The 11,325-nt window shown below is 40.8% G+C and overlaps 1 protein-coding gene and 1 pseudogene across 1 annotated transcript; both read left to right on the forward strand.

Moving 5' to 3' along the window:
- Window positions 1–406: 406 nt before the first annotated feature.
- Window positions 407–3,527, forward strand: LOC147321412 (uncharacterized; annotated as a pseudogene).
- Window positions 3,528–4,616: 1,089 nt separating this feature from the next.
- On the forward strand, window positions 4,617–6,815 carry LOC147321413 (uncharacterized). The gene is made up of 6 exons (XM_086305342.1): window positions 4,617–4,763; window positions 5,012–5,119; window positions 5,212–5,292; window positions 5,971–6,108; window positions 6,265–6,393; window positions 6,669–6,815. Exons 1-6 carry the CDS (start codon window positions 4,617–4,619, stop codon window positions 6,813–6,815), a joined length of 750 nt encoding a protein of 249 aa, XP_086161468.1.
- The last annotated feature ends 4,510 nt before the right edge of the window (window positions 6,816–11,325 follow it).

Genomic DNA, 11,325 nt, shown 5'->3' on the forward strand with positions numbered 1-11,325 from the left:
GGCCCACCAAAAATGTGACATCATTCAGGGGTAAAACCGCAAAGGATTCTCTGAACTTGTGGCAAGAGGTACTAGCGCATGCAGGCTTTCAATTGATCTCAGTTACACAGTGATAAAACAACATGTTCTCACTCCCAACTCGTGAAACGTGTGACGCATGGTCAGGCTCCCTCTGCTTTACTTATGGACGTGCAGGGTACCCCCTCGCGTCGGGAATTGACGTGAAGGGTCCTCCGATTGAAGAGATTGCTGCGGAAGTGCCTGTTGTCGGTATATTTAGACATTTTCCAAATCACATTGTAGTGACGTATACTGAACACAATAAATTATATAATGTAAGCAACTACCTGAGAAACAGCAGATATATCAATTATAGGCTATTACTTTTGTATCGTTTATTGCATATATGGAGGGAGTGATGTATGCTGGGTAATGGCACAGCTAGCTACTGGGTGACTTTATTCACCCGCTTCGGCTGTTATCAGTCCATACAATGGGCGTTATTAGCACAAATCAGTCCCATAGATATAGGCCATCTCCTGCTAGATTGTTCAGAAGGTTGTTCTCATCCATCCAGATGGAGGATCACTAACAGGAGCGTGGAAGACTCCAGAATCCACTCTGGCTGGAATCCGGTGGATATGCAGTGTGTACAGGTAAGACCATTTAAACGGACAGCATTTATAGAATGACTATTAAAAGTCAGCGAGTGTCAGTAATGTTAATGTGGTTATCTTAGTAATACACAGAGTGCTAATATAACAGCTTTAAGATGCATTTATTATTACGTGTTTTACCATCTTTATGGTGCTAGCTTAAAGTTACGGTGTAAACGCTAGCTTGTATTACTGGTGTCAAGCCAGCCTCCAATTCGAGACTTGCAGTCAAGCCAGCCTCCAGTTTGTTTTACGTTCCCTGTGTATTCAAAGTATTACGGGAATGGATGTGGAAACCAGATTTCAAAATAAAAGCCAACTTCGAGTGAATTAGCAGATATGTTAAGAACATAATAACATATAATTTAGGCTTTTTTTATTTTACAAACTCTAATGAATGATCTATATGACACAGCCTTGTATCCTAATTGTGCCCTGTCACTATCAAGGCCATCTTAATTTGGATTTCAAAGTAAAAGCCCTGTGAATCTTCATTTTTGAACTACTCTTTCAATGACTTAAAATGCTCTTGAAAGCAAAAGTCGTATTTCCAAATACTATTTGAACTTTGTATCAACACTTTCCAACCGCAGTCTTTTTCACAGTAATACCATATCAATATCAAGTCAGTCTGATTTTGCTTTTCATAGTAATGGCCCTTTGAAATTGCCGATATTTGACTTAATCTTCTAACGATTCAAAATGCTCTAAAATGGAAAATTCCTGTTTCCACAGGGTAATTCCACTTTAGATCAACAGTATACAACCCCACAGTGATACCATATCAATAGCAAGTCATTCTGATTTTGCTTTCAAAAATAAAAGCCCTTTCAAATTGTCCATAATTGACCTACCTTTCAGTGATTTCAAAATGCTCTAAAATGGGAAATTCCTGTTTCCACAGGGTAATTCCACCTTAGATCAACAGTATACAGCCCCACAGTGATACCATATCAATATCAAGTCATTCTGATTATGCCTTCCAAAATAAAAGACTTTTCAAATTGTCCATAATTGACCTAACTTTCAGTGATTTCAAAATGCTCTAAAATGAAAAATTCTTGTTTCCACAGGGTAATTCCACTTTATATCAACAGCATACAACCCCACGGTGATACCATATCAATATCAAGTCATTCTGATTTTATTTATTAAAATTTACTGAAGTGGATTTCTTGTCTTTACATATTAATGACACAATCTTTTCTTTGTATTTGTAATGTTATGAAATATAACTATTTTCATAAAAGTAACATAGGTGAATCTGTTTATCTTGGAAAACAAAACAGATCAACAGTATACAGCCCCACAGTGATACCATATTAATATCAAGTCATTCTGATTTTGCTTTCAAAAATAAAAGCCCTTTCAAATTGTCCATAATTGACCTACCTTTCAGTGATTTCAAAATGCTTTAAAATGGAAAATTCCTCTTTCCACAGGGTAATTCCACCTTAGAATTATTCTGAAATGTTTTTTTTATTCTTTCTGTTACTCACATTTATGTTTTGATGTGCAATGGTGTTAGTTTGAATGACATCTCCAAGGCCCTTTAATTTATAATTGTCTTTTTGGTTTTTTTCTTTTTACTTTGTTTGTCAAGTATTCACCACATTTAAATAAAGAATTAAATAAAGAATTTTATCAAATGTTGTAACATAGAATGAAATTTATATTTCATGACACTTCTCAACATGAATTTTTGCTATATATTCTGATATTAGAAACACTGGTTGTTGATATACTTAAAATACACAAGTATTTCAAGTATATTTACTGATATTACAGTAGTTATGTAACATGGACAAAATGTTTTCTCACAAAATAAATTTTTCCTCTTTTTTAGCCTAACAGCAACTCATCTGATGATGGATTCATAAGAATCAGGGTCCCACTTGCAACAATTTTTTTTTTCCTGAAAAGGAAAGAATGGACTAATATAAAAAATAAGAGATCCAAAAGAGGATACAAGGGACTACAGTGGACAAATCTGATTTCAGACGGAATACGGACAGTGTTTCCATATTGTTCCTTGTAGATAATGAAGACGATCTAAAGGCAAAAGTCAATTTACAAGGTCTCGAGTGTGTGCACAACCACTATGAACTAAGAAGAAGACCTGTAAGAGATCATAAGAGAGATAAAATTGGCCATGAATTGGAAAAGCAATTACCTAGAGCCATGTATCTGGAAACAATGAGCAAAATGGATGATGATGTTGTGCAATCGGGGTGTAGAGATGAAGTTCCAACTCCTCAAGTGTTGAGAAACATAGCCTTGGAAATCTGAAAGAAAAGTCGTCTTCATCATAATGAGATTATGAGTCTCCAGTTAATGGTGGCAAACAAGAAGAACAACCCAGAGGATGTATTGCAGAAAGTGATGTTACATTCAAAAGGTGTTTTTTTATGGTCTTCCAGGAGCATTGACATTTTCCAGAGCCGCTGTTGGGAGGACATACTTTATTTGGATGCTACAGGAAGTATCATGAAAAAAAAGAAAGGGTTCGCCTCCTTTCTATGTTTACGAACTTGTAGTAAGAAATCCACAGAAAACATCCTCTCCCCTACCAGTGGCTACATATTTAACATGTGACCATACCACTGCCTCAATTACATATTTTTTGGAAGCATTTCTGACTGATGTTGCAAGGGCCTTTGGGCGCAAAGCCATGCGTTCACCTTTAATGCTTATGTGTGATGGATCTACGGTCCTAATGCAAGCTATCTGTTTAGCTTTTGCAAAAAAAATCTCTCTGACACAATAAATCATTATTATAACATTGCTTCGGGGAAAGGAAACAAGGAATACTTCGAGGTTCCAATTCTTCACAGATGCCTTAGTCATGTTATGAAGAATGCCAAAGAGTAAAAAGTAGTAAGTGTAGTCCTTTTAATACGGTATTCACTTGTTTGTTTTTTTATTGTGACATGTGACATGGCATTTCATTTTTCAATTTGGGAAAACATTATTACTGTTTACTGCACCAAAGAACTACCATCTTGCAATGCACACTTTTGGAGTCTTCACTACTGCAACTTCCTTAAAAGACCTCACTGACATGGTTCAAAGTGCTGCAGTTGTTTTTGGGAGTCCGTGTAGTGGTGAGAATGTCAAAAAACATTTTCACAACCTTCAGTTGTTGATGCAGAAAGCCAATGTTGGTGTTGCTGGCAATGACAGAAACTCAAAAGCTGATGAGGACCTGAAGGTAAACTGAAGTCAATTTTTATTAAAACTAAAGGCTAAACTTTTGCCTCTTATATATCTTTTTAAATACTTTGGAATAGCATAATAATCACAATTCACGAGTAATTTTAAATGTTTTATACAACATAATGTTGGGTTTTTAGATTATAGATATGAAAGATGAGTGCACACAATGTTCAAATCACATAATTATTCTGTTTTGTCTGTTGGCTAGGGAGTCAAGGGAAACAACCTCTTTGGGAGACATTTTAAGAAGCTCATTTCCAACACATCATTGGAGATGGATGGTGAGGCAAACCCTTAATACAGCAAGGGGCTCATGGAGCACATTAGCAAATATCTTCTTCCTTTTTCTGGATTATGGTCTGCAATAATGTTAGGTAAGCCATTTTAAAGTAGACAAGTAATTAGTTTATAAAATGAAATTACACACATCAATATTAGTCTAATCTTCAAAATCCAAAGGTGACCTTGGAAGACATGGCACTGGGAAAATGTATGAGCAGTACCACAACAAATACAATGCCTTAAGCAAGATCAAGAGACAAGTAAGACACATGATTTTTAGTATATATACATATTTGTGTGGTGTGATTGAGAAACGGCAGGTCCAGAGGAGTCATCTGTATTGCAGATCATACAACATTGCACACAACAACAATGTGTATCTTTTTTAAAAAAAATCACATTTAATGATTTCTTAATTTGATTTTTCAGAATATTACTGAGAATAATAAAACACAGGGGATAATGGAGAAGAGCCAGTGGGATCTGAAACATATCCGTCTATGTTCGGGAAGGCTCACCAGGCTGGATGACTTTGTTGTCCAGTATCAAATCAGTCACACAGCGCTGCTGAAGGAGTACAAAGACTCAAAAAGAATGCTTCAAAGAAAGGTTTGCAAAATGACTGGCTGATGTCCATCAATGCTTTGCCGTTTCAAAATGGAACATTAAAAAAAAGTCTTCTTGATGTGGTGGGATATTGAGATGCCCCACATTGTGACGTTATAGCTTGGTTGCACCTGTGTGTCTTACTGGACATTTTTGTGTGTTTTGGTTTATTGTAAATTAAGGAAAATGTTGTCACAGCATTTCACTTGTAATTCCTAAACAATGTTCAATGACTCATATTTTTGGTTCAGAAATTTAGAGTGGACGAAGAAAAATGGAAGGAACCTCACCAAAAAAAGAAGGGGAGATATGTAACAGTACTCCGCAAGCCATTTCCTTTCAGGAGATCTTCAAAGATGGTATAAAATGTTGGGGAAATTTATCGTTCATATATAAAGACCAATATTTTGCATAACATTTTTTGTGTTTCTTGTCCACAATATTTATATAGGTTGCTTCCTCTATGGCCCCGAGTTCCCCTGTGCAGACTGGTAGAGTTGAGGATGTTACCTTGGAAACTCCAGAATTCCAGGTAGGATTGACAACTGCTAACATAAAGGATTCATCAAAGTAATAGTAATGCCTTCTTTTTCCATAGAAGATCCTTTCCATGACACAGTAATCAGTCATGGACACGTGTATGAAGGGCAAATCTTATTTATTTACATGTTGATATTCATGTTCAACTCATTCGATGTGAATATCCAGGATTTTGGTTGACTAGTTGTAACCTTAACTTAAGTGGGAGGCACCAAAATTCAAAATGAATGCAGTGATTATTTGGTAAATTTTGGGAATAACTAAATAAATAAATATTTTTTCCTCAGTAGAAACTGAATGGGAAAAAGCATTCGGGAACATAGTTAGAGTATGGGAAAATTAACTCTGCATACCAAAAATCCAAGATACTAACCATAAATTGCTCTCCAGTGCATCCATCGATTGTGTGTGAATGTTACTTAGAACACACTTAGAAAAATCTGCTTGGGTGAATGCACAAGTTGTGTAAATCGCTTTGAGTGCTCAGAAGAGTAGAAAAGCGCTTTATAAGAACCAGTTCATTTACCATTCAAGACTTGGAGTGATACATTTTGAATGAATTTTCCAAAGACATATTGTTAATAACAGTCCATAAACCTTTGTTAGAAATAACAAAATCATGTTCAATAGCTGGTAAGATCGTATGTTAAGTGTGTTTTTCTTTAATGAGGAGGTCCTGTCTTTGTGGAAGAAAAGAGACACAGAGGTTGTGGTTTCTGTGCTTCCCTCAACAAACCATGGTACGTCCATAATTATCTGCCACCGTGATCTGCGAACCCTTCGACCACACCTGTGGCTAACAGGCGAGGTATATCAATGATTAATTTAAGCACTCATAACCACAATAATTCGACTGTGTAATGTAATTCAATTAAAAGGACATTATCATGTAATTATTTATCATTAACACAATTTAAATTATATAAATTACATAGCTTTGTGTTTATGAAAATTCTTTACGTAGGTAATTGAAGGGCTTTTTCATTGTCTGGCAAAAAAGGAGCAAAAGGGGATCTACATTATGAACCATTACACAGCGGGCTTGATTTTCTTTGGTGATCGGACACAGCTTTCTCGCCAAAGCTTGCGGAACGTAAGATGACTGTCCAATGTCCATATAATTATGTTCAAATACATTTAGAAAGAATTACTGATTGAATGCTAATAGAATTCCACAAACTGTAAGAAATACATAAATGTTTTCTGACAGGTAAACTTCGATCAGTACCAGGCCATTGTCACGTTTGTTAACATTAAAAATGTACACTGGAAGTGTCTGGTAAGCAACAAGATTATTACTTTAAAGCCTGTGTATATTTTTTAATGACGATATATTAATATTGTTTTAATGATTTATCTTTGCTACAGTTCATCAATGCAGTGAATCACACTGTTTATCTCCTTGATCCTTCCCCAAGTTCATCAGAGGAGGAAGACTCTAAACTTGCTGCACGTAAATTCAGGTACTTAGGCTTCAACACATTTTGTTATATGCAAATAGGCTTTACAAGTTAGTTTACTACAGCTGCATTTTTGTAGAAGCTTTTTGTACCTGGCCCCACAATGCGTGTTTCTCTGTTGGCATCCTCTTGGCTAGGTCTCATTTGCAAAATAAATCAGTACGGTTAAATAAAAATTATCAGGTGAACAAATTATTAAGACAATAATTATGATGGCAAAAGAGCCAAACAAGACGGGCCACAAAATAAATAAATAAAAAATTAATAAAATTCTCTTTAATTCTGTAAAATATCTTTTTTTAAAATTAGGAAATATGACATATACCAAATTGTATTCTGCTTTGTAATAATGTGCAGTGATTACTTAAAAATGAGGAGAACCCGCCACGCAAAAACAGAATGGGTGGACATTAAATGGAAGGGAGGTGTCTTGACCCATCCAGTGCAGAAGGATGGCTTCAGCTGTGGAGTATTAGTGGTGATGGTAAGTGATGATAATATACATTTGTACATAATTTCTTACTTGTTTGCCATGCCATCATGCCATGGTCAGAAGAATATCCACATCCATAACAGTAGCTGTAATAGATATGAATACATCTAATTCTAAATTTCACAGTATACTGCACAAATTAAGTATATGGTTAATACTTTGGTGCCCTAAGTCATGCAGATTTTGTGACATACTCTTTTTAGGATTTGCAAATATTAAGGCTGCACAGCGATTGCAGATAGTACTTATACTTTAAAGAGAGCAAGTCACCGTAGGGAATTATTTCCTGTGTCATAAAAGTGTAAAGTGTGCGTGTTAGTCCCCATGGGGAAATAGTTCCTCTGCATTTAACCCATTCACCTAGTGAAGCAGTGGGCAGCCACCAATGCAGCGCCCGGGGAGCAGTGTGTAGGGACGGTACCTTGCTCAGGGGTACCTCAGGGTAGCCGTTCAGTGGAGTCGAACCCCCGACCTTCCGATCATGGGGCCACCACTCTACCTACTGAACTATCCCTGCCCCTGCATAATGGTGCATTATGGCGGCGCGCACAGACGCAGCGGCCCGGAGCTCCTACACTTTTGCACTTTTGGTGGTATTAGGTATTATTTCACACAGTCTGGGGTTACTTCAATACAACAGAGATGATCTACTACAACTAAGCCGTGGAGATCTTCAACTAACATCCGAGTATCTCATCCCCCCGAAGATCGTTAAGCAACCCCCGGGGCTACCCGCAACAGCAAGCCGCAGGAGGAGACGTTGCGAGCGGAGGCAGAAGAGAGGCAGGCGGGGAGGCCTGTGGGCACGGCTAAAGACTAGTCCGTTTAAACCACCACTCCCGACCATATTCCTCTCCAATGCCCGTTCAATCCGTTACAAACTGGATGAAATACGACTGCAGATCGCCACTCGACGGACTTTTAATAACTGTTCGTGCATGATTTTCACTGAAACCTGGCTGGACAGCGCCATTCCCGATGCGGCTATTGATCTAGCAGGCCGCACCGCCTATCGAGCCGACAGGTCTGCGGACTCGGGTAAGAAGACTGGCAGGGGGGTGGGCATCTATATTAACAACTTTTGAATCAGAATCAGAATCAGAATCAGAATACTTTATTGATCCCTGGGGGAAATTATTTTTTGTTACAGTGCTCCATTTTAAACCAACATTAAGACAAGACAGACAATACGCTAACTAAGAATAGTACACTATATACATATATATACATACATACATACATAAGTCACTTATAAATAAATATTTGGAAAAGAAACATGTGTAGTTGTAGCAGCAAACAGTGTGTTAAGTGGATGCGTTGTACAGGGAGATGGCCACAGGCAGGAATGATTTCCTGTGTCGTTCAGTGGTGCTTTTCGGTAATCTCAGTCTCTCACTGAACGAGCTCCTGTGACTGACCAACATGTCATGGAGTGGGTGGGAGGTGTTATCCAACATTGTCTTTATCTTGGACAGCATCCGCCTCTCCGACACCACCTTGAGGGAGTCCAGCTCCATCCCCACAACATTGCTGGCCTTACGGATCAGTTTATTAAGTCTGTTGGCATCTGCGACCCTCAGCCTGCTCCCCCAGCATGCAACAGCATAGAGGATCGCACTGGCCACCACAGACTCATAGAAAATCCTCAGCATTTTCTGGCAGATGTTGAAGGACCTCAGTCGCCTCAAAAAATAGAGACGACTCTGGCCCTTCCTGTAAAGTGCTGTGGTGTTTTTAGCCCAGTCCAGTTTATTGTCAATGTGTACTCCAAGGTATTTATAGTCCTCCACAATGTCAACACTGACCCCCTGGATTGAAACAGGGGTCAAGTGTTTCCTGGTCTTCCTGAAGTCCACGATCAGTTCCTTGGTCTTTGCCACGTTGAGCTGCAGATGATTCTGCTCACACCACGTGACAAAGGAGTCGACCACAGCCCGGTACTCTGTCTCATCATCCCTGCTGATGCATCCAACCACCGCAGAGTCATCAGAAAACTTCTGAAGATGGCAGGTCTCTGTGCAGTGGCTGAAGTCTGTGGTGTAGAGGGTGAAGAGGAAGGGGGAGAGGACAGTCCCCTGTGGTGCCCCTGTGTTGCTGATCACCTTGTCAGACACACAATGTGGAAGACGTACATATTGTGGTCTTCCTGTCAGGTAATCAACAATCCAGGACACCAGAGAAGCATCCACCTGCATCGCTGCTAACTTATCACCCAGGAGGGTCGGCCTGATGGTGTTGAAAGCACTGGAAAAGTCAAAAAACATGACCCTCACAGTGCTCGCCGGCTGGTCCAGATGGGTGTAGACACGATTGAGCAGGTAGATGATGGCGTCCTCTGTTCCGAGACGAGGCTGATAAGCGAACTGAAGGGGATCCAGATGTGGTCTTACTATGGGTCGCAGCTGGTCCAGGATGAGCCTTTCCAAGGTCTTCATGATGTGGGAGGTCAGTGCCACGGGCCTGTAATCCTGGGGGCCACTGGGACGAGGCGTCTTTGGTACAGGGACGAGGCATGATGTCTTCCACATCACCGGGACCCTCTGCAGACTCAGACTCAGCATAAACAGTTTATGAAAGACTCCACACAGCTGGGGGGCACAGGCCTTGAGGACAAGGGGACTCACTCCGTCTGGTCCAGCAGACTTGCCTGAGTGAAGTCTCCTCATTTGCATCTCAACCTGGTATTGAGTGAAGGTGATGGGTGGGGGAGGGGTGTCAGGAATCTCACAGGAGGCAACATGTGAAGAGAGAGGCTGGCACAGTGGTGTGGCTCTGGATTCCAGGCTGACTGCAGGTGAGGTTGTGGGGGTCGGAGCAGACACTGTGGTGTCGAATCTATTGAAAAACAGATTCAACTCGTCGGCTCTATTCTCACCTCCCTCAGCTCCCCTGCTGTTGGTTGGCCTGAATCCAGTGATGGTCTTCATGCCCCTCCACACCTCTCTCATGCTGTTCTGCTGGAGTTTCCACTCCAGCTTCCTCCTGTAATTGTCCTTAGCCTCTCTGATCTTGTCCTTTAGTAACACCTGGACCTTCCTCACCTCCTCTTTGTTGCCCCCTCTGAAAGCCCTCTTCTTGTTGTTGAGGAGGGCTTTGATGTCCTTAGTCACCCACGGCTTGTTATTTGGGTAACAATGAACAGTCTGAGCTGGAACAATGGAGTCGGTGCAGAAAGTTATGTAGTCTGTGATACACTCAGTAAGCCCATTGATGTCCTCGGCGTGAGGCTCACAGAGTGTTTCCCAGTCGGTCACCTCGAAACAGCCCTGTAGTTCCGCTATTGCCTCCTCTGACCACCTCCTAACAGTCCTGGTGGTCACAGGTTCCCTCCTCACAATTGGCACATAGCGGGGGGTGAGGTGAATCAGGTTATGATCTGACCTACCAAGTGGGGGGAGGGAGGAGGAGCTGTATGCATCCTTGACGTTAGCATACAGTAAGTCTAAAGTTTTCTCTCCCCTGGTGGGACAGTCCACATATTGTTTGAATGTTGGTAGTGTATTGTCCAGTGATACATGGTTGAAGTCACCCGAGATCACAATAAAGGCACTCGGGTGCTGAGTCTGTAGCCGAGCTATGGCAGAGTGGATAGTGTCACATGCAGCTGTGGGGTTAGCAGAGGGGGGAACATAAACAGCCACCAAGATGACGTGAGAGAATTCCCTGGGTAAATAATACGGCCTGAGTCCAACAGCACACAGTTCAGTGTCCGGGCAACAAATCCTTTCTTTGATTGTTATGTTGGCAGGGTTACACCACCGGTTGTTAACTAAAACAGCAAGCCCACCTCCTTTACGCTTACCGCTAGCGATGCTGTCCCTGTCCGCCCGAACAGTGTGGAAGCCTTCCACGGAAGCATTCTCATCGGGAATGACCTGGTGCAGCCATGATTCGGTGAAACACATCAGGCTACACTCTCGGTATTCCCTCTGACTCCGTACCAGTGCTGAGAGCTCGTCGATTTTACTTGCCAACGATCGCACATTTCCCATCACGATAGACGGCAGACACGGTTTAAACCTCCTCCTCGCTTCGAGCCTCCGCTGTCTCACCGTCACCTTTTTTCTTCTCT

This window comes from Aulonocara sp. 'chitande type north' Nkhata Bay, linkage group LG9 (assembly GCF_057382095.1).
Source record: "Aulonocara sp. 'chitande type north' Nkhata Bay isolate Kocher_YH1m ecotype deep benthic linkage group LG9, A_spYH_male_GT1.1, whole genome shotgun sequence".
NCBI classification, from domain to species: Eukaryota; Metazoa; Chordata; class Actinopteri; order Cichliformes; family Cichlidae; genus Aulonocara; species Aulonocara sp. 'chitande type north' Nkhata Bay.